The 18,772-nt window shown below is 41.0% G+C and overlaps 1 protein-coding gene across 1 annotated transcript; it reads right to left on the bottom strand.

The window, feature by feature from the left end:
* Positions 1 to 350: 350 nt before the first annotated feature.
* Positions 351 to 17,461, bottom strand: ephx4 (epoxide hydrolase 4). The gene is made up of 7 exons (XM_023275810.3): positions 16,530 to 17,461; positions 12,089 to 12,174; positions 9,790 to 9,947; positions 7,233 to 7,361; positions 6,790 to 6,893; positions 4,873 to 5,021; positions 351 to 1,271 (listed from the first exon to the last, which is right to left on the bottom strand). Exons 1-7 carry the CDS (start codon positions 16,770 to 16,772, stop codon positions 1,031 to 1,033), a joined length of 1,110 nt encoding a protein of 369 aa, XP_023131578.1. The 5' UTR covers positions 16,773 to 17,461; the 3' UTR covers positions 351 to 1,030.
* Between the last annotated feature and the right edge of the window lie 1,311 nt (positions 17,462 to 18,772).

Raw genomic sequence — 18,772 nt, 5'->3', positions numbered from 1 at the left:
TGTGTGTTCTCTTACCCAAATGGACCAGCAGCGAATATCAGTGCGTTCTGGCACAGCACTGAAACCCGTTTATGTAAATTATACTATTTGCATATAACCACACTGTTAAATATGGAAGTTAGAAACTGTCTAACTGTTTGTTTTCCAGAATAGATGCAGACTATCTGCTGTGTCACTCTGCTCTGCTGCTATATTTAACACAACATCCTCGGCTATTTCTGGTGTTTTTCATCTCTTGGTGAGACGGCACCAAACACATGGGGGCATGAGCATCTCTGCTTACAGCTTCAAACGCATTATTATTATCTTAAAACACAGAGGATTTTTTTTTTAAGGAACAGTGTAGTCTGACAGATTGACACTTACTCAGTTTATTTATAAAATCAATTGGTGTAGACCTGGCTCAGTGAATTTCAAAATGCAGTGTGTAGGAAGAGATACAAAATAGTACAATAGTCAACCATCACTTACACTTCTATACAGGAAGATAACAACATTCTCTACATTTGAGCAAGTATCTTTGAGGAAAAAATAGAAAAAAAGAAAACTCCTTCTGACAACACTACCTGATAAAGGGAGCGGGAGAGTTATGGCTCCCAAAGGACTGTGCCCAAAGTAGAGTGGAGCGACCCAGTGAAACACACAAGTATAGCAGACGACGCCACATCCCAACCTCTCAGGACATCTTTACACCGCGACAACTCGGAAGTTAAAAGGCACCACACAATACAAGTCACAAGGAGATTCTGCCACACATTTGTAATGCTGTAACCAACAAGCTTTAAGGCGGATGTCATGTGCAAAAAACATCTTGAATATGTGTCACGCGTTTTGTTCAGTGTCCTCTCCAGTGAAGTGTGCTTTGATTCTTTCCTCTACTGCTGACTTCTTTAAAAAAATATCTGAAATGTGAAAGATTTAAAGAATGATTGCATTATCACTATGTCGCTTGGTATCACAGGCATATTCCAGGCTTCTGGGAGTGGCAAGTGAGGGGGGAGGGGGTGCTGGAGGAGGCCTCGCTGTGGATTTAGTTCCTGTAGCTTTTACGTCCCTCTCCCTCCTTGAGGAAGGTCCATATGAGGGTGTTGACGATGTCGGGCTGGTCCTGCTGCAGCCAGTGACTGGCACCAGAAATGATGTTCAGACGGAAATGGTTCCTAATGTAGAGGCGACAGGCCTCGGCCATCTCCTGCTCCAAGAATGCATCCCGCTCTCCCCACAGCAGCAGCACCGGAGACCTGACATGGTTGTGGCTCAGGGGGAGGGAGCTGAGGAAAGAAAGGAAAAATTCTGTGTTATGGCAGATTTTAAATTAAGAAAATACACCCACTTCTGTCATAATGGACAGTAATGTCAGTATCTACACATAAAAAACCAGATGCTGATAATTTTTTTAGACACGACTTGACTCTCCAGCCCCATCTGATAAACTGTGATTCGTACTCTGCTACATGCGCTGCTATCAGTGTTGATAATACTCTAAACTATGGAGTTGGACTGTGCTCTGTGTGATGGTTCCATTTCTAAATTACCTCATGCATTTTTTTCTGCATTAAGCTCTAAAAAAAATTTTAAAAATAGAAAAAAAAGTCTATGGATGTATATAGTCGTATACGCTGCTGATACCTTTTTATCTGCGATAGGCCAATATCAGCTGACCCATATATCAGTCAGACTCTACAGCAAACTATGTGTCTAAGTTAGATGTTGATGTTATGTTTCCAGTTGAATTATTTGTCTCTCTTACGTTCTGACTTTTGCTGATTCCTACAAAAGTGGCATCTATAGACGGGTGACAAATTAAAGGAAAAGAAATTCATACCACCATGCCATGTAATGTGCCAGGAAAAGATTTAGCATGTCCCAATACACAGTACATCAAAAGTGTAATGCCAAAAATGCCTGGATGTCCTGCTAAATCTGGTCGGATTTTGAATGATGTAAGCCAGCACGCTTTTTTGGCCATTCTGACCCACAATCCTCTGTGTCGTTACGTCACATACAGTACATATGTCAGTATCTCCCACGAGTATAAACAAGTTTAAGCAGCTGAGGATGCTCAGATGACTGTAGTAGTTAACATTTAATGGACATTATTATGACAAATGTCTGAATTTCATGCAAACGTCATGAAAGAGTACATACTTTGTAAGTGATTCCGGCTACAGCCAAAGTGTCTTAGTAAGGTGTTGGGCTACCATGTGCTGCAAGAACAGCTTTAATATGCCTTGGCATTAGACACACTGCAGAAACTTGTAGGCAAAGTTAGAGCAGCCCAAATGTTCTTGCATGTCTGACTGCCAGAACTACTCGTATTCATGCAGGACAATAACTGCCCTTTTGTTGTCCTCTCTATGTCCTTGTCAAGTAGCATTCTTTTCTCAAACACTACCATCAACAATGTTTACATTTATTTATTCTCCAACTGCTGGAGGGATGAACACCTTACTGTAAAAGATATTCCCTCATTTGGCATTTTGATGGTGGTGAGGGCAGCTGTCTAACAGGTTAGTGTGAAATCTCCAATAGGTGGTCGAATGGCTTGAGATGTGGTCACTGTGAAGGTAACAGCACAAAATTCACAGTATTTTAATCCTAATTAAACTGGAGGGGATATTGTCATTTTGGAAGAAACCGCTCCCATCGGATATAAATGCTCCATAACTCAGAATAACTTTGTATTGATTTGCAGTCACCATGCCAGCATAATGCCCCTAACAGAGCCACCAAATGCCCTCACTGTAGGGGTCAATGGTTAATTTTTTCTTATAATTTGTCAACTGTCTGTATATTTTTTTTCTTGCTGTTACCAGCTGCTACAGTCCTAGAAAGGACGGTCATCATGCAATGAAAGCTTCCCCATTTGAAGCAGAGATGCCCTGAATGAACCTCACCCACCTGAGCTTTTTATTTTCCATCTACTGGGCTTTTAAGAGGAGTGAAGACATGTCACAGTGAATTCAGCATGACATGAATGTCTTTTTCAGGCATCAGTTACTGTGACATCAAGGTCCCTTTGAAGAATAAGTTTCTATTTATATTGCATCTTGCCTCTTTTGTTACTTGCCAACTTTTCTCTGTCAGCTGAAGATATAAAGTTTTTTTGGGAACCCAGATTTCCTTTTTTTTTTTTTTTTTAAATGTTCCTTGTCTCTCTGCTGTCCTTACAATCAGCTGCAGTACAGTCTGTGAATCTTAGCCAATGTGGGCTCAGATAGACTCCAGCCTCAGGTCTCTGGACTGGATGAGTGCATATACGTAGAAAATGGACGGATGGATGTTGACCGTGTGTTTATCTATTTTTGCGTCCCCCATGCTTCAGTACAGTATGCGCCCGTGGAGAGACTAATTGGCCATGGGTCAGTGAGATTTCTTTTATGTAAGCATATAAAAGCTATCCTGAGATAACTCGTTGCTTGAGAAGGGAGCAGATGGCATGTTCAGCCATGCATGTACGGTTCACATGTCAAAAACGCAAGCCCCGAGATTTCCTTTGATCTGATTTGTGCCGATCACTGTTGGCCAACTCAGTGGTCTTACATGTAAGAATAAAGCTGTAAGTGAAAGTAAATATTTGACAGTATTGTGGAATCAATGAAAGGAAAGTTTTAGGCTCGTGTGGGAAGCAGGCCGAAAACTTCATCGTCACAAAAAAAGCAACATAACCCTCTCATGTCACACTCCAGCCTGTGTCAGATATATGAGCAAGATGATTAAAGTTTAAGGCACATTACTATGACAAAGTAGTATGTTCCAATGGTACAAATAAATACGATGTATGCAACAGCACGTACTTTTCAGGTAAGCTACAGTAAGTAGTTAAAGTAAATAGAGAATGGAAATGATTTGGAACACATGATTTATTTCTCTCTGTCAGCATGTCAACAGTAAAAAGGAGTACTTGAAAACACTTTACCCTGAAAGGAATTTAACTAAAAGTCTGTTTGCAGTGACCTCACACTGCATTTGTGTGGGCGAATGGCCAAAACGCATAGAAAAAGCTGCATGTGGACAAGGCCTTCACAGCTCTGACAGCAGATGGTGCAACTAAATTTGTGTTGAATAACAACATTGTGTATCTCTATATCAGGTCTGCACAAAAATGGAAAAAAAACTTGCATTGCAATATTTTGCTTTTCTTCGATAGGAGACATGAATAACTCTATTTAAAAAGAATCAGTTATTTTATAATGATTGTGGTGATTTTGTAGGGAAGTGAATCTGTATCGAACATAAAAGATAATTTATCAAAAGCTTGAATAAAGCTGTTTAGACCCTTTCTCATATGGTGTAACACCAGCAAAAGTATCCAGAATAGTTTGTTGTTTCTTGCAGATTAGTCACAGAAAATTCTTTTTGTATCAAGCAGCAAAAAAAGTTGTAGCATCAAGTGTTAATTATGAGTTAAAGAGTTAATTTGCCGTACGTCACATCACACTTCCTGCCGTAGTTTATGCACACTGTAATATTCAATGCTGAGACGATGTATTGTGCAAACCTACTCTATATCCATAACACTCATTTTGTTACAGTTTCTGAAAAGCACACTTTACTTAACATTAAAAATGACTTTATCACACTGTGCATCAACCAACCATGACTAAGAATTAATATGAACTAAAAAAAAATCATCTAAAAGTACAGCAGTAACAATGGAATGGGCTCCTATGGCAACAGCACACCTCTTTCAGTAGCTGATTTATAATATTTTATGTTTTATAACTCGTAATCAGTGGTGGATTGTGCTGCATATCACTACAAATTGGACATACTTGTACTTTTACTGCAGTATTTTCATTTAATGCCTGTGTCCTTCTGCACTTTCGAAAAAATGCTTGACAGAATCTATCTCAGTGTGAGATTTCCCACCTGAAGACATTCCTGTAGTAGTTGAGGGCCCCCGTTAGAGCTCCGGGCTGTGACAGTGCATACAGATAGGCCTCCAAGTCCTCTGCAGTGAGCCATCGGCCCTTCCTTCCAATCCCTGTGTTGCGGCTGGTGAACAAAGCCTTCAGAGCCTGCAGCAGACGCAGCAGCAAACACTGGGTGAGTTTGTGCGGTCGATACAATTTGATCTAGACAACATTAACAGAAGGACATCTATGTCCCTGTAACATGAGTCAGAAAGGCTGCTTCAGTGGTAAAATCAGCTCTGGTGACCTTCAGTCGCAGTTCTGGCACTCTGACTTACTGCTGGCTCCACAACATCACATGCTGAGCTTCTACTTCTGGAAACTCCAACACGAGCATATGGCTGCACTCTTACAATTAATTAGCAAAAGCCAGAGTGAATATTTCGGAGAGTAAATAAATTATTTTCTCAAAAACATGTTGAAACAGCTAAATCATCTAAAAAGAAGACATTTAAATTTAGAAATGAATAAGCAGCTAAACAATTGATGAAAATATAATTATTTGCTTTCTATAGATGTGAAATTTTAGCCAGCAGCCTGTTTGCTTGGTGTAAACAGAAAGTAGTGATCGTAAAGGCAGGGTTTGTATTAATTAACAAATGAGGCATTATGCATTAATTATTTGCTAGAGCCAGACAGAGGCAGGCCAGCTGGTTAGCCTTTGTTTCCAGTCTTCATTTTAAGCTAAGCTAGTTGCTGCTGCTACATATTTAATGGATAGATATAAGAGGAGTGTCATCTTTTCATCTAACTGTGTGAGCTCATTTTTCACTGCAGTATAAAGTCCTGCACTTCCAAGGAAACAGCACAAGTATGGAAGAAAAAAACTCTAAAATGTTGCCTGTGCAGTATGACACAGTTAAAATGCTATAATATGCCATCATAAAAAAAAATAAAGCTCCTTTTTTAAAATAGCTTTACAAAAATTGGAATAAATATGTTCAAAAAGTTCCCACAGGTGTTACAAGTACTGGAAAATAGTGACTCTAGATGCTATAGATATTGAACTACTTACTTGTGTTTGTTTGTTTGTTTGTTGTCATATTTGTCAACGATCTACAAGGGGTAAACACAGCCTGCAGTTCAGCCGAATGCTCCCTGAATGTATGTCATGTGACTGTTGTTTGCACATGAATCACTGAAGTTACTTTGTAAATGAGCTAAAGAGCACACTATTTTGTTTTTTTGTTGTTGTTGTTTTTTCACAGAATCAGATTAATACAAATAATTTTGTTTTTGAAGAATAAAGACATTCAGGTGAAAAATTTTGATTTTAAGCTTAGAATTAGTTGAGACTTCCAATATAACCACGTGTCACTCGTGAGTAGTTCAAGTAGTTTAGGAAATGTTGAAAAAAACAACAATTCTTTCTAGTTTTTGCAGTTTCTGACTCTGATGAATAGTGGAGTTCTGATGGTAAAATCAAAGCATTTGTAAATCTAGAATGTGTAAATCTGAAAAGATGATAAAAAATAAATGACATTACTGAATGTACATAATATAAATACAGTAAATCCGCAAAGACAGCAATTCAACATTAACATCTAATCATTCTCAAAAATAAGCAGGCCAGTATATAATGACTTAATCATTTTGTTTACTACAATAATCTCTCTCATTCCAGGCAGGCTATATTTAGACTTCCCACTGATGCGAACACTAAAAATAGACTCACACTGTAATAATGTGCAACATACACCAATGCACAGGCACATAAACACGCATGGAGGCACACACAGTAACACAAGCACACACAACCTTGACCTTGAAACCGCTTAAGTCCACACACACACACACACACACTCACACACAGACACACACACACACACACACACACACACACACTCACACACAGACACACACAACAGACCACCTTGAAATCATTGATGGAGAGCATGAGCTCCGGGAAGCGGGGCAGCTGGAAGAAAAAGAAGTGACTGGATTTCAGCAGCTGGCTCGGGTGACGCAGAGCATAATCTAGAGGGGGAAAAGAGTAGATGGACGTTCAGTTTTTTGACCATAAATAAAGGACAAGCGTGATCGTGGTAACTCTCAGTCACTTTGGCCTCTCCGTCTGCACCAGTTATACCAGATGTTCCAGCTTCACATTAGCCTCCTGTAATTAGCTTCTCATCATCGTGCCCTTAAGGCAGAAGAGGATTTGCCAGATGGATGCAAACATGCAATTGAAGTAATAATACTCCCTAATTAATGATAAGAATTATGGTAATATTCCAAGAGCCAAGCCAGAGCTTCTCTAATCAGAATGAGGAAAATTGATTTTCCTGAGGACATGTTCATTTGGCGGAATGGTACCTGCGAATACAGACGGATGGGGACAGTTGAGGACGATGAGTTTTGTCACCATCTCGGGGTAGTGAATGGCAAACAGCCACGCTATGGTCCCGCCCCAGTCGTGGCCAACAAGGCAGCATCTGTTGTACCCTTGGAAGAGAAACAATACGCACATAAAACTGTTGTTGTCACAGAAGGCAGTTCTAAAAGAAGCCGTGCTGACGTCAAAAACATGTCACTGTCTGCAAATCAATACTGTTCTCACTTCTTTATTGAGAGCTTCCTCGCTCTGAGGACATTTACGCCCATCAACTGGATGTATTTCATGACATACAGCCAAATGTAGACCAAGGTCAGGACATCACCCTGATCACATTACTGCTCCGGTCCCCACAAACTAATCCTTTTACCTGTGGAAGCGCCATTTACACCTGCTAATGTGAATCACCCCAACAAGCCTCATCTAAGCACTCACAACACAAACTTAAAGAAGGAAGAGTCATACAGGTAAGTCAGGGAGCCACAGGATGTTTCTACTGTCTGTCTTCTGGTTTGTTTGCTGCGGCTTATTTACAGTGAACGTGGTTGGTGTGGGGGCTGCACAGTGGCATAGTGGTTAGCACTTTCGCCTTGCAGCGAGAAGGTCCCTGGTTCACGTCCCGGCTTTCCCGGGATCTTTCTGCATGGAGTTTGCATGTTCTCCCTGTGCATGCGTGGGTTTTCTCCGGGTACTCCGGCTTCCTCCCACAGTCCAAAAATATGCTGAGGTTAATTGATTACTCTAAATTGCCCGTAGGTGTGAATGTGAGAGTGATTGTTTGTCTATATATGTAGCCCTGTGACAGACTGGCGACCTGTCTAGGGTGTCCCCTGCCTTCGCCCGAGTCAGCTGGGATAGACTCCAGCCCCCCCTACGACCCTAATGAGGATCAAGTGGTGTATAGATAATGGATAATGGATGGATGGGTGGTTGGTGTGAGATCTAAGAGGTTTCTAGGGTACAATCACAGATGAAAGCACAGCAGTCATCATATGATCAGTGCAAGACTCCTTCCACTGAAATGACCATTAAGTGAATCATTTGTGCAGCCATATGCATTATTGAGCGCTTGTCTCTTGAAAGCCTGTTAAGTAATTGAGAATGACAGCTAGAACAATGTAAGAAGCTACAAAACATCAAATATAGACCTTTGTGAGTGAATGTAAATGTTTCATCAGGAATGTGTTCAGAAACGGCATGAGAATATTTACAAGTCATTATGGTGCCTCAGGGCTGGAGTTTAAAGCTGCACTACTCAACGGGTTTGAAACAGACTCCCACTCTCTGTCTAACTTGTAAAAATACATTTTCTATTGTCAGTTTTGTGACATTTTAGAGCTAGAACTTCTTTAGGAAAATGATTTGGCAAATGTTTCTTAATCTTGGGAGTTATCTGTGGAAGGAAAATCCTGCATATTGCAACATTCCTTAAAAAAACAACCACAATGCAGTTGATAGTGACTGGCTTTCCATACAAGTTTTGAAAATACAACATAAGAAACTTGCAAATAAGGAAACAGTTTCAATTAGCAAGTCTTTCAGAATTTCCCCAGACCTCTGTATTGCTACATTTTTAAATGAAACAGGTTGAGTAAATGAAACTGAATTTAAAATTAAAAAGTAACCACAAAGTAAATGTATTTTATTCAGATTTACACACTTATGAACACATTTATTTGCAATGCTTTGTTGCTAGACATATGGTTTACTACAAAGAAAAGCCATCTTAAATATATAGTGGCATTTTAATGTGTGAAATGTAGCTCCACAACCAATGAGGTGAGCATGACTGGCTGTAGATCCCAAATGTCCTGTGATGGCAGTAACTGGAGAACCATTTCCAAGCTGGTGCACCAATAAAGTACAGATTTTGTTTTTACCACAACATTGTTGACAAACTCAGCAACACTCGTGTTGTGAATTCAGTGATATTTCTTCTTTCTATTCTCATGGAATAGAACCTACTTTTGTTCAATACTGTGAAAACAGCACTTCAAAGAAAAATCAAGACATGACTGCTTGAATCATTTCTGCTTTCTTGCATGTGGCACTAAAACAGCCACTTCAACACGTCTGAATAAGAGGTGACGGGTGTGAAGGAGAGGGCAGAGAAAGAGCTCCTGGACATTGTCTGCTACACTTAGATTCATTAGAGAAACTTCACTGACACTTCAGCACAAGGACAGATTACCTTACAGAGCATGTAAGCAGCGCTACAATGACAGAAGGACCTGCAATATGCTGGCCAGCAAAAGAGCAGAAAATGTAATTCTGGCCAGATAATGATTAGCAGATGCTGGCATGTGCCTCGGGCTCGCTCCCTGCTAGTGTTAGCATGCAGTCAGCAAGCTGCAGGATTTGTGTCTGCACAATGTCCCATGTTAATCCAAGAATGAATCACAGGAAGTTTGTCATGCCATGCTGCAGGCAGAAGGCTGTCTGCAGCTAAAGACTAATAAACAAGTTTATTTTTTATTTACTGCTCTGTCACAATATTGTCCTCATTTTGTTTTTAAAATCACAGACGTGTTCTCTCACCTAGATACTCCACAATATCCTTGACATCGGTGACCAGGTAATCGAAGCGGTAACTTTCAGAGGAGAGCGGCAGGTCGGACTCCCCATAGCCTCGCATGTCGATGGCCACCACACGGAATTCACTCTTGAACTCACGCAGCTGGTAGCGCCAGGAGAACCTGAAGCCACACACACAGAGCACAAGAAAGTGACTTTTCCTTTAATTACATCAGGGTTCTGCACTGTAGCCACAATAAATGTTTTAGGACCTGTTTAGTGCTTCACACCAAACCAACAGGAACAATTATTTATTAGTTAAGTGAATTTATATGATATTTATATGACATTTTTGGTCCGTACTTCCTTGCTGTTTATGACTAATTCCTATTTATGTAATAAATCAATTCACATTATCTGGAACAAGATAAAAGGAGCATGTGTCCACAGGGGTGTTTTTGGATGTGAGGGGTCGTGCTATTTGCATTTACTGGATGCTTGATGGACACAAAACTACACAATTTTGAGATGGATGACTGATGCTTCCAACCAATACAGGGTCAGTTTTCCGATAGCAAACACTGGCTACACTGGACTGGATGAATACTAACCAACGAAGCCAACATGGTGGCTGGCTTAGAAACTTTCTTGTATAGAAAAATTAGTTTCTAAAACCATCTGAGGCGTGAAATAAGCAGTGCAGCTTCTGAATCTGTCTTTGTTTTACTTTGACGATGGTTAATTTCAAAGTTTTTCAGAAGTTTCCAGAGGCGGTGGGCCATGCTGGATGCTCCGGATTTGCATATAGTCACCTAGACTTCAAGTTTATGCAAATGATGAGCGGCTAATTTGATACCCCATCTCTCAAAACGCATCCGATGCTACTAGAATGCACTGCATGGCTGCTTTCAAAGAATATGACTGAAAAGCGTTGAAATGACTGATCATGCAGACAAACATCATAAGGCTTTTTACCACCAGAGTGGCGTTACAGTCCACTGTTAGTGAAAGTGGTTGTCAAATGATTGCATTTTGCTCTTTCACAAAGTTCAGCTGAAGGCTAAATTAAAAAGGGAATCAAAGCAGCAGAAGTTGGTATATCCTGATTTTTAGTCTTTATTGTGGAGTTAAGCTCAAAATACACTGATTCCTACATTTCCCATAATGCTGTGAGATAACATCTTAAATTCATTTTTCTCTGTCGGGTAAATCTGCATGCCAACTCCAATCACCCACTTTGTGACACAGGTTTTCTATTCATTATTTGGATGCTGTAGGCCCAAACAACGCATGATGCAACTGTTTTCACAGGACCAGTAGTTCTCTTCATGATGATTAAGCTGAATATGATGTGCAAAAGCACCCCTTTGAAGTCTGCACAAACTGGAGATGGTTATAAACTAACAGCTCAAACTTTAAAAAAAAAAAAAAAAAAAAGCTAGCACTCAGCTTTCTTTCCAGCTGAGTGAAGGTCACCTCCGGATAATAGAAGCTGTTTTAGATTCTAATCCACCCACTGATCACGTGGACTGGAATGACTTCCTAATTGAAGATCTTGTCTGCTGCACTGTAGCTGCTCCTCCACAGGACTGAAACCCACCACTCTCCTCCTCCTCCTCATCCTCCTCCTCCTCCGAGCGAGAGGAAGGCAGGATGTAGAGCCCAGCCTGTGATTCTGATGAGTCAGGATAAGATCCCTGCACTGAACCCTCAGATTTTTAGAATACAGATGAGGTTTGAAGCACAGTAAGCCCCTAGGACCCCTCCATCCTCCTCCTGACACACACACACACACACACACTCTCCTCTTTCTCATCTCTTAGAGGGAATTAGCACATTTTAAGATAGACTTCTTTCCAGGCACCTCGCTCTCGGCAGGGTTCATCATTTCTGTGAAGAATACGGCAAGTGAAGCAGAAAGAGCTCCAGTCCACCGTTAATTAATCCCTGTCCTGTCCACAGCTTAACTAGTATGTTAGAGATATGGACAGGCTTACAGCTCTTGACAACCTCTTTGGCCCCCATCCAGGCACGACGCTCAACATCGTTTTTCATTTCATATCAGGGAGAAGAGATCTTGAATGCTTTCCACCCCGCCGACGGCAAATCATGCCTGTGAATGAGAACTCTTCTCCTAGTTTTTTTTTTTTTTTTTGCAGACCGCAGAGATTTAACAGTGCTGCTGAAATATTACAGTAGAGGAATTGTCAGAGTCGAGGGACATTTTAGAGCGACTGCACAACAGCAAAATATTAGTCTGGTTTGCAGCCGTGCACAGATGTGCTCCCACTGTTAGCGCAACCTTGATTTGCTTTTGACCTACCAGAACTCGGGGAAGCCGTGCAAAAACAGCATGAGTGGCTTTCCTCTCTCTCCAGCTGCAACATAGTGGAACCTAAGGCCAGACTCCTGCACCGAGAGAAGACACACAAACACAGTTACACACAAACACTGAGCTGTCATCCTTATTCAGAGCCACTTAGTGGACACAACAGTAGAAGTCAGCACTCTCAAATGACTGTTAGTGAGTGGACCTGCATGGAAAATAAATACACACTTATGTACTTAGCAGGGAAACAAGAAAAGAGTGGCTTGTTGTCTTTAGAGTCAACACAAATGAGAATATCGTTTATATTAGACTTAACTCTTTTGTGAATGTGCTGCTGCCGCTGCTGCTGGAGAATATCATCAGAGTTGCAAGACAACTTCCAGAAATGTTTGCAGACAATTAAAAATATATTATATAATAAGCAATGATGTAAATCTGACAAAATTTAATACAGAAAGATTAACAAACACTTTTACATCTACATTAAATTCACTTCTAATCCTACTGAAGAATTCAGAAACTGTGAAAATTCTAATATATCTTATTTCAAAAGTCTTAGTGCAAAACAAACAGTAGCTCCAAAATGTCAGGTTAAAGGTTGGAGAAAGTAACATAAAATGATGCCCAAGATATCCACAATATTTCCATTGAATTGCACATTAAAGTTTGTGCATTCCTGTGTAAATACCCAGAAAAGTTCACATCAACCCTTGTGTTTGTTTCAACAAAAATGCTGAACAAATGACAAATATTCTCTGACCTCAGCCTCTAAAATGAAGGGATTTACCACTTTTCTATATCATACATGCTTGTAAACTTAGAATTTGGGGGTTTGGGATTGTTTTTTGAACAAAACAATAAGCTTAAAGGCATCTCCTGCAGCTCTGCATTGGTGTGAGCAGCATTTTTTTTCTTGCTGGTTCACAGATTAATAGCAAAAACAATGTGCAGAATCACAGACAATGAATCATCATTACTTGCAGCCTGGGAATCGTTCAAACAAAAGATGGCTTTAACAACCTTACAGGTATTTATGCCGAAACAAAAGAGGAAAACTGCATATTAACTGTGGGACACCAAATGTTTTCTACTTTACTGAGAAGTTCATTCTTAGCATATTCTGTGCACTCGAGGCCTCAAAGTGGGAGACGTTTTACTTGTGTACGCTGCATACAGGACAATAACTGGCTTACAATGTTGCCGTGATGCCGCGAAATCCTGCTTGCACATTGAACAGAGATTTAAGGTAAACAGTCGTCTGGTGTCAAAGTCTGCACGCAATTGATACTGCAAAACGAAGCATTTTGATAAGAAAATTGTTGTGTCATCACTGATACAGGGTCACTCTGATTATACTTGTTCTGCTTAGTTCGGTGGCTTGTTGACAGCTAAATTTAGGATCAAACTGCAGGTGATGCAAAATAATTAGATCAGCAGTGAAGAATGATTGCATTAAGAGTTTTGAAGTTAGGACAGCTGCCTGTACAGAGGTCTGATTAGAACAACTGAAGCCGCATCATATCAGGTCAAGTTGGAGCATATTTGTGGCTAAGGTGATAAATTACTTGATATAGGGATTTTTTTTTTGTTCAATTTAATGTCTTCATGTCTCTGCTGAAAATGCGCCTTCTCTGGGTTTAATATCTTAGCCTGTGGCCTAGAGCTTTGCAGATACATAATAAATCCAACCAAATAAGTTCTGGGGTTACTTTCAGGCAATGAAAATCTGTCATCTTTCTCAAAAGTGATTTAATTTATATGATTTTTGGCTACTTTTCTTTTATATGCATCCACTAACAATTTCTCTGGGTCTGTGTCCAAGTACTGATCATAGAAGTCTGCAGTCCAGGTGTTATTTTACACTCAGAGTTGTCTTTTGATGCTCTGTTCACCAAAGAGATGCAATTTTTGCTTTGCCCAACTGAGGCAGCCAACCAAGATCAGGTCATCTCTGTCTGCTGCTGCCTTAGAAAAGGTCATATAAGCTTTCATCTCCTCCAGACTTGACTACTGCGATGGACTTTATTGTGGTATCAGTGAGCAAAACATCTAAAGACTGCAGTAAATTCAAGATGCTGCAGCAGGGTGGCTATACTACCTCAATCCTAACTGATCTTCAGTGGTTACTGCTAAGTTTTAGAGTTGATTTTAAGATCTTGTCATCAAAATCTTGAATGGTCAGACTTCTGTCTTTATCTGTGATCTGCTGACTCCATATGAGCCTTTTCACTGACTGAGATCCTCCAGTGAAGACATATTAACAGTCCCAAAGTCTCTATCTGTCACTAAACGTGAGCAGACCTCAAATCTTCTTAAGATTTTTATTGGACGACTTATTCTTAACTGTTAGTATTTGTTGAGGCCATTAAATTATTTTATTGTGTGATATTTTATGCGGGGCTGCACAGTGGCATAATGGTTAGCACTTTCGCCTTGCAGCGAGAAGGTCCCTGGTTCGCGTCCCGGCTTTCCCGGGATCTTTCTGCATGGAGTTTGCATGTTCTCCCTGTGCATGCGTGGGTTTTCTCCGGGTACTCCGGCTTCCTCCCACAGTCCAAAAATATGCTGAGGTTAATTGATTACTCTAAATTGCCCGTAGGTGTGAATGTGTGAGTGCTTGTTTGTCTGTATATGTAGCCCTGTGACAGACTGGTGACCTGTCTAGGGTGTCCCCTGCCTTCGCCCGAGTCAGCTGGGATAGACTCCAGCCCCCCCCCCCCGCGACCCTAATGAGGATTAAGCGGTGTATAGATAATGGATGGATGGATATTTTATGCTTTAGAACTGATTTACTTGCAGTATTGGTTTTGATTGTAAAGCACTTTGTAACTTTGTTTTAAAAGGTACTGTATAAAGTCATTATTTTCAGTGCACAATTAGTGCAATGATGTATGTAAAATAAAGTCTTAGAGCATCTACAGGACAAGGTTGGCATTCAATGCACTATGCTAAAATGATTCGGTCTCGTGGACAAGTCTTTCTCGGGAATCGTTCCTCCTCTACTGCCCCAATCACTTGTGGAGTACTGCAAGGTTCCAGCTTAGGTCCCTTTTTTCTTTTATGTTTTATTATCTTTCACAAATATAATGTCTCCTTTCACTGTTGCACCAATGGCACAACATTACAGATGCCTCTGAATCCCAACAACTGCACCTTTATTACATTCAATCTAAAGTAAAATCCTGGACGGCCAAAAAAAATTGTCTTCAGCTAAATAGAAATAAGATGGAAGTGATTGTTTTTGGTCTCCCAACAACATTAAAACTATCACCTGACAGCCAACCTTCATGCTCATACATAAATCTTGCTGTCATCTTTGACTCACTCTGCACTAAAATTTGAAAAACAGATTAACTCCATGTTAAACAGATGCTACTACTAATTGAAATCCATCATTTGTCTAAAGACTGAGACTGCTGAATCAGTTTCCTCAAAGCTTGATTACTGCAACTCTTTGCCTGCCCCGTCTGTAGCTGCTGCAGGACTCCTAAATACACAAAGAAAATGGATCACATCAGCACTGACATCTCTGCACAAACTGCCTGTGGGGTTCTGTTATTTCGTTCTGAAGCCATGAACGTATTTGCCCATACTTTCTAAGATCTCCAACACAGCTGATGTTAACTGTGACCAATGCTGGTGGGTAAAGGGGGAGATCGAGCCTTTGCAGAGGCAGCTCTGGCTTTGGCTTTTTTTTTTTTTTTTTTTAAATGAAATTTTGCTCCTCCATTGATATCATTCCAAAAATCGCAAAACGTACATGTTTTTAAATGATGTTGGTTGATCCTAATGGTCTCATTGTTTTGAGAATCTGATCTTAGAAGTTGCCTTTCTGTTTGTTTTGTTCAGAACATTTTAATTTTTGAGTTAAGCATTTTGCCTGTCTTGCTTTTGCATTCATTTTCATGGCCCCCTGTCTTGAAATTGCACAAGACTTGTTTTTAAACACGCTATACAAGCAAACTGGACATTTTTTTCAGCACAACAGTGAAAAGCACCATCCTACTGCATACTGAGCTCTTCTACTGGTGCAGGACTTTGCATGCATGATATCATAAGTATTTCTACTTATAATAAAGTGAAGGATTTGAATAATTCTCCCACAGATCTGTTTTGGTGTTTAACTACATAATGTGGAGCCCATTCTGCTGGCTGGTAGTTTGGGGGCTGCGTGCGGAGACGTGAGGCGGAGGAGCTGTTCTTTCAGCACCACCTGAGCCGTGACTCCACCGAAAAACCGCCTCACGGTACAATAAATAAACAGCCACTTCACCGATCAGGCCCCGTTTGGCTGAAAGGTGTTGAAGCAGTAAGACCAGTCTCTCTCTGTCACCCTCACACACACACACGCACACACGCACACACGCACACACACACATATACACACAATGGGGTTTTTCCTCCCTTCACGTCCAAGTGCATGAGTGCGTCTTACCTTGATCCGAACATAACAGTGGGTTCCCAAGGACGTGTCATTCAGACAAGCCGGGGGAGTTTCACGGATCACCCATTGGAAGGTTGTTGTCGGCCTCAGCACGATGTTCCACCAAAGTTTCAGCAGCGCCACGACGGAGCACAGAGCACAATAAGCGTAGATCAATGACCAGTACCCCACAACTCGGATTTTCAGCGCAAGTCTGATGAGAAATAACAGCAAGTTGTGGAGCACTCTCGCCATCTTTACATTGCCGCAGGAAATCAATCCGGATCACGTTGCCTATTGATTGATTCCTCTCGTTAACTGCTCGTTTAAACGCCGCTCCGACAATGCCGTTGTTTGGTTCCAGGCGCATACGCACGACTGTGTGAAGGGAGGATCCCGACGAGCGGCTGAATGGGACGGTGGCGGCGGCGGCAGCATCACGTCAGATTTTCACGCTTGCGTGTGACAGCGGTGGGTTTGTTTAGAGGCAGACGGTGTTGTTGACTATACAAGGCAAGTCCGAAAAAAAAAAAACGAGGAAGGAGTCGCTCGGCGCCGAGATTTGGGCGCAGCTAAGAGGCGCTGTTCAGGCGCAAAGAGAAGAGGAACCTGAGAGAAAAGAAGAAAAAAAAAATCACTGCAAAGCAACGCGGCTTCACGCTGCTGTTATGGTAACCAGACTGCAATGAAAACAAGGCGAGCACGTTAAACAAACAAAAAAAAAACAAAACAAAACAAAAAAAAAACAACGGGATGTAATTATAGTTATTTGGAACTATGTGAACATTAAGTGGCGGCTGCGCGACTTAATTAGCGGCTCCGATGCGCAGTGAGCTGTGATCCGGGCACAGGTGCGAGATTGTAAACACAGAGCCGAGCAGGTCACTGATTCTGTTAGAAAACAACACAAAACACACACAGTGAGACCCACAATTAAACACAGCCATGCCAAATTTTGATTTGCAGCACATTTTAAGTGGCCATGTAGTTGACTTCCTGTTGCTGCAAATGACAGAAATTTGCAACAAAAGACAGCAAGACATTGTGTAAGAGATGTTAAAGATGATTTACCCCAATTTAGTTTTATTACAAATGTCATGTCCCAAATTATTCATATCCGTGAAAGTTTAAATAAGGGATCTGCAGCTTCTATACTATTCTAATTAGCTCTGCAGCTTTTGAATAGCCAATAAACAGAACAGCTAAATGCAGTAGTTCAATAGTCAATTAACGGTCAATTCTAAGTCCTGGCTATAACCAAACTGTTCAGTGAGCCTGTTTGTGTCCATCACTGAGACAGACAAAGTGTTCTTAAGTGTCAATGGTAACAGTGCAAAGCATCATTCCTATGTACAATGGCTGAGGCCAAGAAGAGTGCAAGGATCATCACCCAGACCATCCTGGTGAATCTGACAAGTTCTTCTTGCAACATCTCAAGTGTGGGACAGACACAGGCTATGCTCCATGAATATCAACCAAGGATTATTATCCTTTTCCACAGACACACCAAAGCTCACTTAGACAAAGAAGAATGGTTTTGGTCATGAGATCTGTGGTCAGGTGATACAAAAACGGAGTTATCTGGTCATGGCAATGAAAGATCACCATCTCCATACATGGGCATGTAATGCTTTAGGGCTGGTTGTTAGTTGATGAGTCAGGCAACCTTGTTAAAGTAAACATGGGAAAAGACTGAGGAGTGAGGCGGAGAGTGAGGTCAGAGGTCATCAGGATCCTCTTTAACAGACTGGATGTTGTTCTGCTTTACACAGTCCTGATGGGAAAGAAGGTGTATGTACTTACTACTTAAGGGTGGCTCTCTTTAAATCATATAGGTCTACACAAAACTGCATGTCGAGGGAGTTTATTCTCCAGTTAAGAAACCATATGGAATGCATTTTTTTTTTTTTTAAACATCTGTTGTTAAAGCTATTGAAAGGAAGCATGCAGGTCAAGTTGAACACAGGTTTTGAGCCTGAGCAGCCACTAGGAGTCAGTAGAGGGAGTGTGAGTTAAGAGACTTGCAGGTCAGGTAATAAACAATACCAGTGTATTAAACAGGCTGCACTTTACGGATCCCACATTGCACCAGCTATTTTTCACTATGAAGTGAAATGAAGGACAAACACAACATGTGATCACATAACATATAAGAACAAACTTACCAACAGTGGCTGTACACTGGTAACTCGATCCACACTTCTTGTATGGGGGGTGCGGGGAAAACCTGCATCTGATGAGCTGCACTGCAATTA

This window comes from Amphiprion ocellaris, chromosome 2 (genome assembly GCF_022539595.1).
Source record: "Amphiprion ocellaris isolate individual 3 ecotype Okinawa chromosome 2, ASM2253959v1, whole genome shotgun sequence".
NCBI classification, from domain to species: domain Eukaryota; kingdom Metazoa; phylum Chordata; class Actinopteri; family Pomacentridae; genus Amphiprion; species Amphiprion ocellaris.
This window is presented reverse-complemented; position numbering and strand designations above follow the sequence as displayed.